General features: G+C 44.1%; 1 protein-coding gene across 1 annotated transcript in view; it reads right to left on the reverse strand.

Moving 5' to 3' along the window:
• Positions 1-992: 992 nt before the first annotated feature.
• LOC115457014 (serine-rich adhesin for platelets-like) overlaps positions 993-17,577 on the reverse strand; it is a 50,916-nt gene continuing 34,331 nt past the window's right edge. Inside the window, exons 9-11 of the mRNA XM_030186439.1 lie at positions 15,214-15,381; positions 12,124-12,221; positions 993-1,090 (exon numbers count right to left, since the gene is read on the reverse strand). Of these exons, the coding sequence (XP_030042299.1) occupies positions 993-1,090; positions 12,124-12,221; positions 15,214-15,381 (364 nt within the window). The remainder of the gene's footprint in view (positions 1,091-12,123; positions 12,222-15,213; positions 15,382-17,577) is intronic.

Consider the following 17,577-nt stretch of genomic DNA (forward strand, 5'->3'; position numbering starts at 1 on the left):
GGTTAAGTGACTTGCCCAGAGTCACAGGGAGCTGCAGTGGGAATTGAACTCAGTTCCCCAGGATCAAAGTCCACTGCACTAACCACTAGGCTACTCTTTCACTCCTACTAGGCTACTTAGCTTTGACCTGATGTAGCTCTGGAATGGTAATCGTAAATGTATTGTTAGTTCAATAAAAAGGTATCTTCAACGATGTGTTTGGTGAGTTTTATTTCTATATCTCTTGCAGAAATAGAAACCCTTGACCTATGCTTCGGGGATATCAGTGTAGAGCATGGCGTAGCTTGGTCTTTTTGCAGACAAAGCATGCACCTGCAGATTACTGGTGGAATTGTGATATCTTTGTCATGGCAACAAAACACTTTTAGAGCTGGTGACGTTAATTGGGATTGTGCAAAAGTGCAGACAGAACTTATAGTCATAACAAAAAGCAAAGTTTGCAAGTGTTAGCACTCTAGCTCCAACCCTTCATTTTTCATATGATTCTTGAAACCAAAAATCAATTACTGAGCAGTCCCTGTTGCTGCAAAGGGTTTGGGCAGGTGTGGAATCTCACTGGTCTATTCCTTACCTTCCCAGTTCAGAGCTTCTGCATTTCGAATTATGAGCCCAATGGGACCTGTGCAATCTGTGGTGTCAGGCACCCAGCAAATCAGAGACTGAATCTGCCCACATCCCTTCACCTTAAATAGGTCTGACCACAAATGTGTGCCATTAGGGCTAGGGAGGTTGGGTAGATGGGCTTCACACCTTAGGCCTCTGGTCTGCTAGGAAAACTTATACCAAGATATGGAAAATCTAAAACTCCCTAAAGTCTTTCAGAGATTGATGGTCCAACAAAATTATCCAAATCCAGACAATCAGGTTCTTATGTTCTATGAGAACAAGCAGAGAGCAAGAAGTTTATCTCTCTTGAGTAGGGGATGTGGAACTGGACTGTCTCACCTGGCAAATCTGTTTGTATTTCCTGTACAAAGAAAGACTCCTCAGTTCTATTTAAGGATAAGGTCCACCAGCAAGTTAGCCTCCGATGTCTTCTTCTTCGAGGACTCCCTTAGCATATCTTCCAAGTCCTCTAGGGGAAAAGACTCTACTCAAACCCAGAAGGGACAAAGAAACTATAATACTCATAATTCCATCTGGGCTGAGACAGATTTGGTTCCTGCTCTTGTACGAAATGCACAGCAGGGAGCTGAACCAGTTGGACCATGCAGACTCAAGGAACTCTATTTCACCTCCGTATCACGTCTTTGGTCCTTGCAACCTGGATATTGCAAAGACAGCATTAAGTTCATTGAATATCAGGTCTCTTATCCTTCTGTTTTGTAGGCGAGACTCCACTACCCGTGATTTAGAGAAGGTGTTACCCCTCCCCCCCCCCCCCCCCCCCCCCCCCACAGAGCTTCTACATCTATTACCATCTATTTTAAAATAACAGCAGTGTTAGGGTTCATCTCAGTGCATATCACAGATCAACTACAGATCAACTGATCTCTCTGTACAACCTTTAGTTGTTTGCTTCATGTGGAGCTTACTTCAAGTGAAGCCTCCCATCAGACCCTCACTCCCCACAGTTGCCACTTCCAATGCCTCTCCCTGATACCCCAATCACTCTCAGCCCTACCTCCATCCCTGGTGATCCAGTGGAGGATCAATGAGGCAGGAGTGATTCCCATTTGGTAATCTCCCACTGGACCAGCAGGGATAGAGGTAGACCTGAGGAGGGGGAATTCACATAGGGGGAGGGAGACTGTGGGGGGAGGCCAAAAACTTTCATTTTGTGTTGCCTCCCATGATGACGCAAGGGGGCGGTGGAAACCCCTGAACAAAATTTCCCCAAACGACATGAAACTAAAATTTTCTGGATGTCCATCACTAGTGTGTATGGACTATAGAAACCCTGCCTCCCTTCAGGTGGGCGAAGGAAAGCAATGTTCAATCGGGTCACTTTATCTTTGAAATGTTTTTTCCTAATATGAGGTTATAAAGCTATTCCCAGCCCAGCCCAGCCCAGCCCAGCTCAGATGCAGGCAGAGAGCTGTACTTTCTCATCAGTTTCAGATTTTGTCCTAAAATAGCAGCAGGTGGAATCTCCAACAAGCAAACTAATCATTTGTTCGGCAAGTTCACAAAGAACCAGACCAGTGAAGGAAGATCCACCATTTCAGGTCAGATTCAGTAAATCACGCCATTCTATCCAGGGTGTTCTGGGATAAGCGCTGTTGACAGAATAGCGTTGGGTGACGAATTCCACACATCTGCGGTATTCTATAATACTGTGCTCAATTCCAGTGTGCCCCTGACCCATCCATAACCCTCCCATGGGAACACCCCCTTTGCAGTTGCAGATGACACAGGCGCTATCCTATAACTGGGCGAGTAAGTGTATTTCCGCGCCTGTCTGCCACTTTGGTGCATTGCAGCCGTTAGAATGTATTTCTGCGTCAAACGGGCACAGAATTAGCGCCTAACCTTAGATGCCATTTATAGAATTTCCCAGCTTGTGCCCACGGGGAGGAGCCTTCAGTCTAGGAGCTGCTCCGGGGGGGGGGGGGGGGGGGGGGCTGTGATTTTGTTTTCATAGGCCCCCGCTTTTGCAAAGTCGCGTGGCAATGCCAACAAAACCCATTCAAAGTGAATGGGTTGTGTCGGCATTAACACACGGACAGTCGCTAGCGCAGCTCTGTAAAAGGGGGTCTTAGTGACAAAGGGGGGATTTATGATAAAGGGAAAGGGGAAATGGGACTTGATATACCGCCTTTCTGAGGTTTTTGCAACTACAGTCAAAGCGGTTTACATATATTCAGGTACTTATTTTGTACCAGGGGCAATGGAGGGTTAAGTGACTTGCTCAGAGTCACAAGGAGCTGCAGTGGGAATCGAACTCAGTTCCCCAGGATCTAAAAATTGACACAGCTTCGGAACTAAGTTGCCTGTCTTCTTTACCTGATCTGCGCAGGTTTCCCGGTTAGAAACCTCTCTCGGACAGTGAAACAAACTTTCATGTTCTTGGTTCAGAATAATCAGCTCCCTGAGCTGCCTGACCTTTGTCTGGCACATCCTTTATTTGCAGGTTATATCACAGCTAGATGCTGTAATAAGTGCATGCCAGTCCTTTGGTAGCTCTTTGAACCCTTGTCAGTAGAGAGGAAAGGGCGGGGAGTGGAGGCAGCAAAGACAGGCTCTGCTGCCATCATACCATTTTAAGGTTTTATAGGGTTCGTGAAATGGTCAATAACCAACAGAAACTTGAGATAATTGCTTCCTCTCCAATAAAAGCTGAAAGGTACGACTTTTTCTCAGGTCAAAGACAGATATGTATCTATATATGGTTTAAAAATTAATTTCCATGGAGCTGGCCCGGTGGCTCAATGATACTGTTGGATGTTGGCTTCACCCCATGCTTGGAACAAACTCCCTGAGCCCATACGCCGGGCCCCCTCCCTACCCATCTTCAAATCATTGCTCAAAGCCCACCTCTTCAATGTCGCCTTCGGCACCTAATCACTACACCTTTTCTCAGGAAATCTAAACTACCCCAACTTGACATTTCGTCCTTTAGATTGTAAGCTCTTCTGAGCAGGGACTGTCCTTATTTGTTAATTTGTACAGCGCTGCGTAACCCTAGTAGCGCTCTAGAAATGTTAAGTAGTAGTAGTAGTATGCCAAGGACCCAGGTTCAGTTCCAAGACAGCCTCTGTCCCTTAGGGAAACCAGGGATGCTGTGAGGTAATGTTAACAGCCTCTGAGGGATTGGGTGTCCTAACCATTGCATAACAATAACACCTAGTGGTCAGACTCAGGTTGCTACTACATGTGCAAAGGAGCCATGGATTATCTCCCCCCCCCCCCTCCCAACCTGTTTTCCCAGTCCAACTACTGCAGAGATGCCAATCTACCCAGGTGCAGGCTGGAGACATTTTGACCTGTCCTGGTTTTCAACTTACATCTCAAAGCAGCGTGGGATTTGTATTCCCTGATTCTACCCACTGGAAAGCAGAGCTACAAGTCCCATAATGCACCGTGGATGGGCTGCTCGGAAATCCAGGACCGGTCCAAAATCTCCAGCCTGGAACTGGGTGGCTCGGCATCGCTGCATACAGAGCTTAGGTGGTCACTGTTACCAACACATCAGCATTTCTGAGTGCAAAGCACTACGTCATCAACAGAAAAGCTTTTTAGAATTATGCTGTTTGTACAACTGCGGTGAGTGGATCTGAGAGGGAGAATTTGCAGGAGGCAGGACTGGAGAGAAAATGCCTGTGCTCCTGAACAACATGAATTCCCCATCCATAAGAAAGGATAGTGGAACACTGAATATGAAAGAAAATCCTCCTTTCAGGGAATTGGAGTTCTGATTCCTATTTTTTTAAATCCCCATGGGAGAGAGAGCTGCCAATTCCAGGAGGGAGATTTCAGGCCAGTCCTGGATTTCTGGCAGACCAGTCCAATGCATTATGGGGGCTGCAGTACTGATTTTAATGGGTGCAATCAGGGACTGCTTTGAAGTGTAAGTTGAAAACCAGAACTGGTCAAAAAGTCTCTCCCTGCTAGAGTTGGGTAACTTAGCAGTTCTGGAGAGAGAAACCCCTAAGGGCTTCTTTTACAAAGGCACGCTGGCGATTCCCACACGGCAAACGAGAGGAAACCAATAGGAATTGAATGGGCTTCCTCTCATTTGCCGCACTGAGAATCGGTAGCGCGGCTTTTGTTAAAGAGGCACTAAGGTAGGGATTCTCAACCCAGTCCTTGGGATGCTCCAAGCCAGTCAGGTTTTCAGGATATCAACTATGAATATACATGAGATAAATGTACATGTACTCCCTCCATTCTGTGCAAATCTATCTCATGCATATTCATTGGGGGGCATCCTGGACACCTGATTGGCTAGGCGTGCCCCGATGACTGAGTTGAGAACCCCTGCCCTAAGGCTGTGTCTTCAATCCCACAGGGCCACCAATGGGCCAGGTTAGCCTTAATGAATATGTATGAGAGATATTTGTATCCAGCAGGGGTGTAGCAAGACACCTGACTTTGAGTGGGCCTGGACCCAAGATGGGTGGGCAGAAGAACCCCTCCCTGTCCCACAGGTGATTTGGTCTCTCATTGTCTCACCTGCATGCCATCTGCTATTTACAAGGTATGCAGAAGGGACAGTTGTTGGGAGTTTTCAGCTGACGGGGGCTTGGGAATCCCTACCAGCCACACCATAGGTGTGCTGCTACTGGGTGGGCCTGAGCCCAAAGTGGGTGGGTCTGGGCCCACCCAGGCCCACCCTTGGCTACGCCACTGGCATACAGTAGAGGAAAGGATCTTAGTCTCCAGCAAAGCCAAGAAAAGGCTGCTGACCTTCAACGTTTTGTGCCTCTCCAGGGGAAAATATTGGGGAAACTTGAATAAAATCAAATCCAGGGCTTTCCCAATGCCCTGAAAACCCTCTAATAGAAATCTTAACTCTGAGTACCTTTTATTCGCTGTTCACTGCACAAACTGATCAACCACATTTGAAAAAACAAAAATCCTAAAACCCTTCACAACTTTCCCACAGACACATATTCACAGTGTCGTAGTGGCAGACACTCTGTGTAATCTCCTTTTGCTAGATTATGCATCTTCCTCCCACTCCTCTTTGTCACGATGTTGTATGTGGCTTGATTTACTTTGTATATATACTAATGAGCAGTAATTTAAGCAGCATGTCCCCTCCCCCTACTCATGAAAACTCCTTAGTGTCCTCATGGAGCAGTAGGCTGCAGAGCTGAGTGCAGTAATCAGTTTTAATTGTTTTTAGGTATGTTTCACTGAGCAGTTGTGCTTATTGAGGAGGGTTGGTCCATCTGTCTTTCTGGCCAGAAACAGGCCAGTGCCAACACTGAACCCCAAGCCCTGCAGCAGAAAAGGGAAGTACAGATTCCACAGCTGTGGTGAAAAATGTAAGGACAAGGTTGACTAGAAGGAAGAGGGACGGAGAGTGAGTGCTGAATGAGTGGATACAAGGAAAAGGGAGGGGAAGGGGTGGGGGAGATGGGTGAGTGCAAGAGAAAAAGGGAGAGGAAGGGGGAGCAGTGAAGGAGAAGGGTAGTGAGTGGAAGAAAGGGGAATGAATGCAAGGGGAGGGGATAGGGAGAAAGAAGATTGGGAGGGGGAAAGAGAGGAACGGTTGAGCAGAGAAGAATGTGAGGGGGAAAGAAAGGGTGAAAAATCATGGGAAGGGGAAGAGGAGTGAAAACACCATTAAACATCTCCCTCACAAACATTCCACACCCCCATTCCCCCCCAAAAGTGACAGCTCTATACTCTGTACCCCACAAAACATTCTCATACACATACCCCCCCAGCCCACATCTATCCCTCCACCCACTCACCAATATTCACAACCTCCCACACAATCCACAAGGCTTCTCCACAGTCACACAAGTACACATGCACACACCTTATCATCAATAGAAGTCCACATACACCATGAATCAAAGGACAGAAACCCCTTATACTTGCTCACAAAGGATTTCTGAGAGAGAGGAAGACAAGGAAAACACACTATTGTGTCGATATATAACTTTGCACTTTTCAACTTTTATGTGCTTGTTTTATGGTTTTTATGTTTATGTGTGTTTGAATTAATGTTATGGTTGTTATGTTGTAAACAACTCTGACCAAGCAATGTCTGTATATAAAAGTTTAGATAAAGGTGTAGAAAGAACCCTTTTCCATTGTTAAGTACACTCACTGAAGATAAAGTCTCACCAATCTTAATTTTATTATGCAGCGATAAAAAATAAAGTTAATATGTTATCTAGATGACGTACATAAACTCCTGTAACATGTTAAAAAAATAAAGTTCAAACAACCCCATCCTGTCCTCTTATACTCCCTCATAAGAGCTGAGAAGGAAGACTCATGATGGACTCTCAGCTTAAAGCAAAAAAACACTCAACCCATGTGATCTGAGACTGTCCCTTTATTGCAGAGACACCCAGCCTTTGTGTTCCTGAGAGACACAAGACTTGGGGTTTGGAGCTCGGAGCCACATATTGTAATTCATGCTTGAAGCTCTGGCTCCAGGTTGCTCTGTGCTAGTCCATCCATTAGGCAAGACTAGGCAGTTGCCTAGGGCAGCAAAGAGCAGCTGCATTAAAAGCAAAGCAATAGTCCACTCCAAAGAAGCATCAGCTTGTACTTTTACACACAGGAAGAGTAGGGATTTTTAAATGTCCCATTTAACTAGGTAAATGACTTTTAGAAATTGCTTTCATTAGATATATACTAAAAAAAAATATATAAAGTTTAATATTTGAATGTATGATATCCAGTGATGCATTTTACAGGATTATTCTGGGAGGTGTGGCATTGAGATGATTACAATGGTTGAATTTTTCAAAACCTCAGGGTGGGGGGGGGGGGAGCGGGGAAGTTAATTGAGGGAGCACAAGACTGAAGATTCACCGAGGGCACCAGATGTTGCTGAATTAAGTTATTGAAATAAATCTAGTGTAGTTGGATTATCCACCAAACTTATCAGGGTAAAACCTGGTGTAGTATGTAGTACAAAATGGCTGACTTTATCGTACAAAATGGCTGACTTTACCCATGAATCACAGTTAACACTACGGATTTCACACACATCCTCACACTCTAATGCACACACATATGACAGACTACCACACCTTCAGTAACATGGAGCAGGAACATCCCCGCCTCTTCTCCCCCCCCCCCCCCTCATACACACACATAGGGCCTCATTCGATATAAAATAGAATAAAAAATCAGCGCCGACAAAAGTGATATTCTATAAACCTCACCTAAAGTTAGGTGTGTTTTATAGAATATGCGTAGCAGCCGTTCCTGCAACTAAAATTTAGGTGCAGCCAGTTATGCCAACTAAAAAAACATAGTAAATGACGGCAGATTTGCACAAGCAACTTTAGTCCACGTTTATAGAATCTGTGGGATAATGTGAGAGACAACCACGCTTTGAATAACATAAACCAAGAACACCTCCCCTTCCCCCCATTCAGCTTGTTTGAAGTGAGAGAGGAAACCTCTCACAGTATAGGAAGAACACCTCTTGCCTGCTATACTCTGGTCCCATCGACTCCCTTTCCCCCCAGCCGAATGTGGAGTTTATCCCACCCTCGGCTCAGAGGTCACTGGTTGTGCCCACTAACCTTAGAGATCCACAGGCTTCAAGTCAGGAAATGCCAAGAGGTAGAAACCCCCCTCCTTAGCCGAAATTGGGTGGCGGAGCAGGTGGGGGAAGAGAGGTTGGTGGTTGGGAGGCGAGGATAGTGGAGGGCAGACTTATACGGTCCGTGCCAGAGCCGGTGATGGGAGGCGGGACTGGTGGTTGGGAGGCGGGAAATACTGCTGGGCAGACTTATACGGTCTGTGCCAGAGCCGGTGGTGGGAGGCGGGGCTGGTGGTTGGGAGGCGGGAAATACTGCTGGGGAGACTTGTACAGTCTGTGCCCTGAAAAAGGCAGGTACAAATCAAGGTCAGGTATACATATAAAGTAGCACATATGAGTTTATCTTGTTGGGCAGACTGGATGGACCATGCAGGTCTTTTTCTGCCATCATCTACTATGTTACGTTGAAGAGGGTCATCTTAAATAATAATCATGAACAACAACAGAATAATTTACATAAAAAAATAAATATGTAGAAATATATCGGGGGTCTGTGGAAAGTCTTTGATGCAGTCAGGCTCTTGAAGTGCCATCATTTATAATGCGTTACTGCTCTGAGGTCCATACTCAAATACTCCAGTAGGGGTACAGATGTGTGGGTACCAGCCTCTTCTGCTCTCTCATCATCGGAGCAGATCATGGACTGTTCCAAGAGGTTCTGCCACAGACAGGTCCATTACCTTCCACTTCCCCATCACAGTCACTATTGCATGATCACTATCCGAGTTAGGTCAGGTCGCAGCAGCAAAACTCCTTCCCAAATCAGTCAGGAGCTGGGCTTTTCTGTCACAGGGATGTCACTTGTGGCCTGGAGATTTTTAGCTATGAATAGAGAGAGCAGTGGCTTAGATGCGGTGCTGCTACCATACATTGCAAGAATCAAAGACAGATCAGATTTACTTTCCATGTGTGGCTTTTGTGTCACCGTTGAAGCACACCTCTCTTCATCTTGCTACTGCACAGCTAAACTAGCTGAGGAAAGCTGAGCTGTGTTGGTTTTACAGCTTCTTCAGAAGCTTTCCTCTATGAAGGAGAAAGAGCACAGCTACCTTTTCAGCAGGTAGGTTGGCTGTGCAGTAACTGAGATTTGAAACTAATTTTTTTGTAGCTATAAACTAGGCAAATCTGGCAAAGAAGAGAGATGAAACTGAATGAAGCCATGTCTTTCACTGGTTTTAAATCACTTTATTGCACTGGTCTGTTTATAGAGAAATCCAGCTCAGGACAAAAATGGCTCAGCCACCAGATGAATCTAGATTAGGAGACCTTTGTTCCTGAGCTGAAGCATCCCATATAGAACTCACTCATATCTCTCTCTCTCTCTCTCTCTCTCTCTCTCTCTCTTAGTGTCTACATGACTAACAGTGTAACATTACATTCAGGGTTATAGCAATGGAATTCCTTCACTTCTCTTTTCTCACCATCCATCACCAGTTAATTAAATCTCATTTCTTCTTTCGTGAACTTTTTTTTCTCATTGTTGCATATAGAGATGCAATTTAGCTGTTGCGTGAATAACTGCAACTCTGCAAAGCTGTCAAGTTAAGCCAGTTCTGGATTTCTGATAATCCCATCCCCCGTTGCATTATAGTACAGTACTGATTTCAATAGGTAGAAAAGACAACAAATCCCACACTGCTTTGAGATGCAAGTTCAAAGCCAGGACTGGCCAAATAGTCTCCCCAGTGTAAATATCTACTCATTCTCTGAAAGGAGACCTGAGATCTGGCTCGGGGCTTCTCACACCTGTCCTGGTGAGCTCCACAACATCAGGTGGACCAGGAACACCACAACAAATGTTTGTGAAAAAGATTTGCATAAAATGGGTCTCTGTTGTGTGCAAATTTATCTCAAGCATACTCATCGTGCTAATTTATTTATTTATTTGTAGCATTTATACCCCGGCTCTTTCCCGCTCGATAGCAGGTTCAGTGCGGCTTACAATCAATGGAACGATGTGTAACAGAGATAACACAATGTATGGATACATCATTTTACAGAGATAACAAGTTGTATAGAGAATGAGAAGAGGAAGGGATAGGGGGGCAGGATAATCCTGAAAACCTGACTGTCTAAGTTAAATTTCTGTGCCAGCGGTCTTCACTCCCTAGTCCTCGAGGACTGCCAATGGGTCAGGTTTCCAGATATCCCACATGAATATGCACGAGAAAGATTTGTGTACAATGCAGATAGTAAGCATGTAAATCTCTCATGCATAGTCATTAATCCCTATATAGAGTAACTACATTTATTGCTGATAAAAATTCTTTATTAGTATCAAAACGTCTTCATAAAACCAATAATAGGAATTTGCCAGGTTCTTCTAATCTTTCATAAATCTCACACACATTCTCTCATAACCTCTTCTACATTCGTATTACACACAATATACAATACACCATCACTCTTTCCCTTGAAGAGATACAGAGATAACTTAGCAATATAACATTTCTTATGATTGCAAAAATATCTGGCTACATTCTTATTAACTACAAATTACGTTCTCCCTTATTAATTTTTCTATTTTTTAAGTCCACTCTATTGATGTATGAGATATCAGTAACTAGAGTGAAATAGAGGATTCTCATTTAGTGGTACGGTTTAAATGCATATTCATTAGAGATATCCTAAGAACTTGACCCATTGGTGGCCCCCCTCAAGGACTGGAAGTGAAGAACTGGCATAGTGATTTCTCCTTCTCTGTTCTTGTCACAGGCCTCTGGCACCTAAGTTTTCTATTTTTTTTTTCTGGAAGTTATCTTATTTTCTTACCTCTACGCTGGTGTCCACTTTATCCAACGACGGCTGGAAATACTCCTTACTGGAGGTGGAGCCTCCGCTCTCAGCCCCTACAGAATGCACCGGGGGGGGGGGGGGGGGGGAGAGAGAGACACACCAGGCAACAGTTAACCATTCAGCTGAATATCCTGTAAAGCAGTGTCTCCCAAGCCGGTCCTGAAGTACACCTCTTGCCAGCTGGATTTCAGACTATCCAAGATGAATATTCATGAGATAGATTCACAAATCCATTTCCTGCATATTTCAGTCCGGATCTCCTGAAAACCAGACTGGCTTGAGAACAACTGGTGAAACAAGCACAAACATCATGACTTGTGTCCATGAGTGTCCTGGAGACACTAGAGGTCCAGTCAGTGCTAGATGGATACAAACTCTTAGCAGATAAAAAATGAAAAGCTGAAATCCAGTCACTATTTCTGGGATAAGCAGTATAAAATGTTTTGTACATTTTTGGGATCTTGCCAGGTATCTGTGACCTGGATTGGCCACTGTTGGAAACAGGATGCTGGGCTTGATGGACCTTTGGTCTGTCCCAGTATGGCAATACTTATGTACTTATGACTGATTTGAAGCAGCATGTTTTATGAAAACCATGAGGACATCTAGAATTCTCTCCAACATGGCTTAGATCAGATGAATTTGATTTTTCTATTATTTAACTGAATGTCAGCCCTGTACAGAGCAGGGGTTAAGTAACTGAGGGGTCCTTTTAGTAAGGTGCGCTGAAAAATGACTTGAGTTAGTGTAGGTGCAGGTCTTGGGCACGTGCTAATCCATTTTTCAGTAGGCCTGTAAAAAAAGGCCTTTTAAAACTTTTTGCCGAAAATGGACGCTCATCAAAATCAAAATTGGCGCGCGTCCATTTTGGGTCTGAGCCCTTACCGCCAGCCATTGACCTAGCAGTAAAGTCTCATGCAGTAACCGGACGGTAACGACCTACGCGTGTCAAATGCCACTTGGCGTACGTCTGATACGCGTGTCCGAAAATAAATATTATTTTTCGGACGTGCGCCAAAAATTAAATTACCGCAAGCGCCACACGGTAGCCGGGCAGTAGCTACATTTTGGCGCATGTTGGACGTGCATAGACGCTTACAAGGCTTAGTAAAAGGGCCCCTGAGATGTAGAGCGGACCTTACCTCCCCAGTTAACAGCCCCAAGATTCCTGATTGTAAATCCTTCTGACGTGTTTGCGTCCCAGGGTTCCTCATACCATTTCTGCTCAGGGCTTATCTCCCTGTAAAGAAAACATGAGAAAAAAAGAACACCTGTAATACCTCCACCAAAGTAATCTGCTTCCAGAGAACCAAAGTCAGCTGCGTCAATGCATTAGTGAGACTGGGCTGGAGTAATGTGGGTCCTGTCTTTACTCTGATAGATGCACAGCCTGTATTTTTTAGTGGAGGAAAAGATTAATGGCTAAAACAGTGAAGGGAAACCAGATTCAAATCCCACTGCTGCTACTTGTGATCACGGGCAAGTCATTGTATAGGGATGTTCAGCTTAAAAAATTTTCTGTTGAGTTGTTTCAGGCAATGTTCATTTTGGTTGGGTTTTTTTTTTCCTGGAGCATTTTTTCATCGTGGGAGGAACGTGATCAAGAGCGCAAGAAAAGAGCACATTGCTGTTGAAGAGTATGCGCTAAGGGGGTGAATTCTATATATGGCCCCCAAAAAAGTCAAAGCTGAAAAAAACTGCGCTTAGAGTATTCTATAAACCTTGCTTAAAGATATGCGCAGTTTATAGAAAAAGCGTAACGGCTATCCCCGTGACTAAAATTTAGGCGGAGTCATTTACACCAACTAAAACCTGGTGTAAATTTAGGCGCAGTTTGGCCATCTTGTCTAACAGTGCGCATAATTTTTAGGAACGTCCATGATCTGCCCATGACGACTCTCTCTTTTCAGATCTATAGATTAGAATTTACACTCAACACTTTACAGAATACACCTAGGGGGTCTCTTACGTAGGTGTGTTGCTGTTTTTAGCATGCGTTAAAAATAAGTGTGTGCTAAACGTTAAAGACGCCAATGTATTCCTATGAATGTCTTTAACATTTAGTGGGCACCTATTTTTAAAGCATGCTAAAAGCACTAGCGCACCTACGTAAGAGACAATCCCTTAGAGAGTTGCCCAAGGAAATTCTAATTAGTGCCAATTAGTGCTAGTAATTGCTTGTTAGTGGACAATTATCGGTGCTGATTAGCTTGTTAAGCAATTAGGTTGTGTGTGCAAATTGGCTACATGTGCTGATTTGTGCGCATAACTTTAGTTGTTGTTTATAAAATCCAGGGGGAAAGGGGGGGGGGGAATTCTATAAATGGCACTCAAAAATCAGCATCGAAAAAAATCAGCGCTCAGCACTATGGAACCATTGAGTGTTGATTTTGGTACCCGAATTTGAGTGCCAGGACTTACGCCAGCTGAAACAACATGTAATCCCTGGTGCTCAATGTGGGGGCACATCCCTGGCATTATATAACACTACGCACAAATTTTGGGAACACCCTTGGCCTGCCCAATACACCTCCCATGGCCAAATCTTCTTTTGGATTGCGCTACGGGATTTGGGCGTACATTGTTACTGAATAGCGCATTGCATGCAAATCCAAATTAGTGCCAATTAGTACCCAATTATTAGTGCTAATTGCCTTGTTTGCCAATTTAGTTGGGCGCATATCTTATATATATATATATATATATATATATATATATATATATATATATATATATTATCAGCACCGAAGTTTGGACGCCATATATAGAATCCGGTGCGAAATGCAAAGAGCATGGTGCAATGTTTCCAAAAGAATGTCCGCCATTAACAACATACCAAGAATACCCAGGAAAATTCATCATTTCTCCTGTCATTTCTATTAGAAAATGGGATGTAATGTCATTTCAAATGCACGTTCTTATCATTTCTTTCTCCTCTGCTTCAGGTACAAGATTAAGACTATTAAGCCCTCCAGGGACAGGAAACTACCTTGCCTTGAACTACTATCGCCAAAGGGGTGAGCCAAATCCATTATTCCTTATTCAGTATGCAAGAGTCACTGTTCATATAGGGGACCTTTTACAAAGCCACAGGAGGTCTAATGTATGGGTAGCATGTGCCAAATTAGCACATGCACCTGGAGGTAATTCTGAGTTTGGCGTGTGCCGAATACTGCGGTAGAAAATATTTTTCTATTTTCTACTGCGGGGGTGTTTCCAGCGGTAATCGGCAGCATGGCCATATTGGTGTGCACTCCATGGTTACCGTGCGGGTAGCACGTGAGCTCTTACCGCTAAGTCAATGGCTGGCGGTAAGGGCTCAGGCCATAAATAGGCGCATGGTAGTTTTAATCCTTGCGCATGCCCGTTTCCCAGCCCATTAAAAAATGGCCGTTTTCCCAGCCTCAATAAAAACTGGCCCAGCGAGTGCCCAGAAGACGCGCCTACACTACTGCAGGCCACTTTTTACCGTGGCTTTGTAAAAGGACCCCTGTAGCCAGCTGTTAACCTGCTTCTCTACCATATATTTCATCAGTCCAGTGAGGCTTCAACGAACAGAAATGCAAAAACAGAGAGAAAGAAGAGCCCCCACACGAGCAGACAAAAAATAAATGGACAAAATGAACGGGAAAAGACCAGTTGATTTCCAACACAAAAGTAAACATTTATTAAAAGTGTGCAAAAACTGTATGGACTCAAACATTGTAAAAAAACGTAAAGAAAAATATATAATAAAAATACATAAACATACAACAGATCAGAGATATACAAAAAAGATTATGATCAGTGGAAATGATATACAATAATAAATAATGCAATCATGCAAATACTAACACTCAAATAAATGAGAATTATTTGCCTATGAAGGAATAAGCAATCTTACAGAAGCAAAAGCAAAAATAACCTACCACTTTGATGAACAATTCAAAAATCAACAAAAATCCAGCAATCCACTAAAGCGATTGTCAATATACCACTATCTACCAAAATGTGCAAAGAAACAATTAAAAAATATGTTCATTTAACTAAGAAATGAGTAGAGTAAAAAGACCCTTAAAAATGTTGCAAATATATATACACTGATACGATGTGAATCGTTAGCATCCATAAAGAAATGATTAACCAAGTGAACACAAATTTTCGCACACTTTAATAAACGTTTACCCTTGTGTTGGAAATCGATTGGTCTCCCCTCATTCTTTTTGTCCTTTTCGTATCAGCTGATCACTTACCATTTCTGTTCAGCTTTGGTCGTGCGCTTATATATGAAAATAGTGAGGGTGACAGTGATAATCAGCAGTACAGCCAAACCCACTGCTACTCCAGCATAAACACCCGGCTTGTTAACCACCACCTGACATCGGTCTCCAGTGTACCAGTACATGTCCGAATACTCGCAGCTGAGGAAAAGAGAGGGGGGAAACATCATGAGAATAAAGGACACTGTGGCATCTTTATCAGCTAATTTCCAGGGGGCAGAGTCCGTAGCAAGAGTCAGAAAAGTCTGTGGCAATTCTACTGCATGACGTATGAGTTTGTTTCATTTTGTGTATTGAATAGAGTAACCTTTAGTTCTCGGTCTTGAAAAACTCACACTGAGTAAGGGGAAGCCTACCCTCCCTGGGGTGGAGGAGTGGCCTAGTAGTTAGTGCAGTGGACTTTGATCCTGGGGAACTGAGTTTGATGCCCACTGCAGCTCCTTGTGACTCTGGGCAAGTCACTTAGCCCTCCATTGCCCCTGGTACAAAATAAGTACCTGAATATATGTAAACCACTTTGAATGTAGTTGCAAAATACCACAGAAAGGTGGTACATCAAGTCCCATTTCCCTTTCCCCCTTTCCCTTATGACATCACAATATCAGAAGTGAGCTGAGTATCGGGCAATCAAGCCATTGTGACATCACTGATGAGGTTGGCTCTTATTGGTGGAATGAGTGGAGGAGTAGCCTAGTGGTTAATGCAGTGGACTTTGATCCTGGGGAACTGAGTTTGATTCCCACTGCAGTTCCTTGTGACTCTGGGCAAGTCACTTAACCCTCCATTGTCCCTGGTACAAAATAAGTACCTGAATATAGGTAAACCGCTTTGAATGTAGTTGCAAAAACCTCAGAAAGGCGGTATATAAAGTCCCATTTCTCCTTCCCTTCCCTTCCCTTCCCTGCCAGCTGTGCTGTTGCTCTGATTTGAGGGCATTTCTGCTGGTTGAGGCTGGTCTCCCTGCCAGCTATGCAGTCCTATATCAATAGCACTGCATGACTCAGCATAAATGATGGTTTATGTGATCAGCTGGTTTGTCATCTCTCTGTAGCATATATAGATAGATAGATATTATTTAAAATAAAGTAGTATTCCAACCTTGCTTGTGGGGCAAAGGATATCATTTTCTGCTATGACTGCAAGGGGGAGGTGCATCTCGGGGATGTGGAGAAAAGGGATGGAGTATAAGGACTGAGGAGAGAAAAAGAAGAGGATAGGGGACGGGATGGAGGAGGAGAAGAAGAGCGGACCAGGGATCTAGAATGTGAGGATCTGGAAAGGTAGATGAGAAAGTTCTGGGATCTAGGAGAGATAACCTGGGAACAAGTTATAAGAAATCTGAATTTGGGTGCTTCTGTTTACATCCCACCCTCCTGTCTAACTTCTTTTATCACTCCTCTTCCCTGAAAGAAAAAAAAGCCTTCTCTCCCTCCTTGACACACACCCACACATACATATATACACTTACATATAGTAACATAGTAGATGACGGCAGAGAAAGACCTGCACAGTCCATCCAGTCTGCCCAACAAGATAACTCATATGTGCTACTTTTTGTGTATACCTGGCCTTGATTAATATCTGCCATTTTCACGGCACAGACCGTAGAAGTCTGCCCAGCACTAGCCTCACCTCCCAACCACCAGCCCCCCCCCCCCCACCAGCTCTGCCACCCAATGTCTGCTAAGCTTCTGAGGATCCATTCCTTCTGAACAGGATTCCTTTATGTTTATCCCACACATTTTTGAATTCCGTTACCGTTTTCATCTCCACCACCTCCCGCGGGAGGGCATTCCAATCATCCACCACTCTCTCCGTGAAAAAATACTTCCTGACATTTTTCTTGAGTCTGCCCCCCTTCAATCTCATTTCATATCCTCTAGTTCTACCGCCTTCCCATCTCCAGAAAAGGTTCGTTTGCGGATTAATACTTTTCAAATAGTTGAATGTCTATATCATATCACCCCCTGTTTCTCCTTTCCTCCAGGGCATGCATGTTTCCTTCCTCTCTCTCTCTTTCTCATATACACACATTCATACATGAACACATGACACAGCCAATCCTTTCTCTCAGCCCTTCCAGTCAACCGTCCTACTCGCCAAGCAGAGCCCCTTTCTCCCCCCCCCCCAGCAAATCACAGCTCTTCTTAAGTGCCTCCAGCCCATCATAACTGCCCAAGATAATTCTGCTTGAGTCTTCCTGCCTCTCTTCACTCCCCTAAACTCCTCTCACCCCCCAGCCTCTCTTCACCTCCCAGCTGATCTCCCCCCTCCCAAGTCAATCTCCTTTTAGTTCCCCAGTTTCTATGATTCTCCTCTAGCTGCCCCCTAACTAAT

Source organism: Microcaecilia unicolor, chromosome 14 (assembly GCF_901765095.1).
Source record: "Microcaecilia unicolor chromosome 14, aMicUni1.1, whole genome shotgun sequence".
NCBI lineage: Eukaryota > Metazoa > Chordata > Amphibia > Gymnophiona > Siphonopidae > Microcaecilia > Microcaecilia unicolor.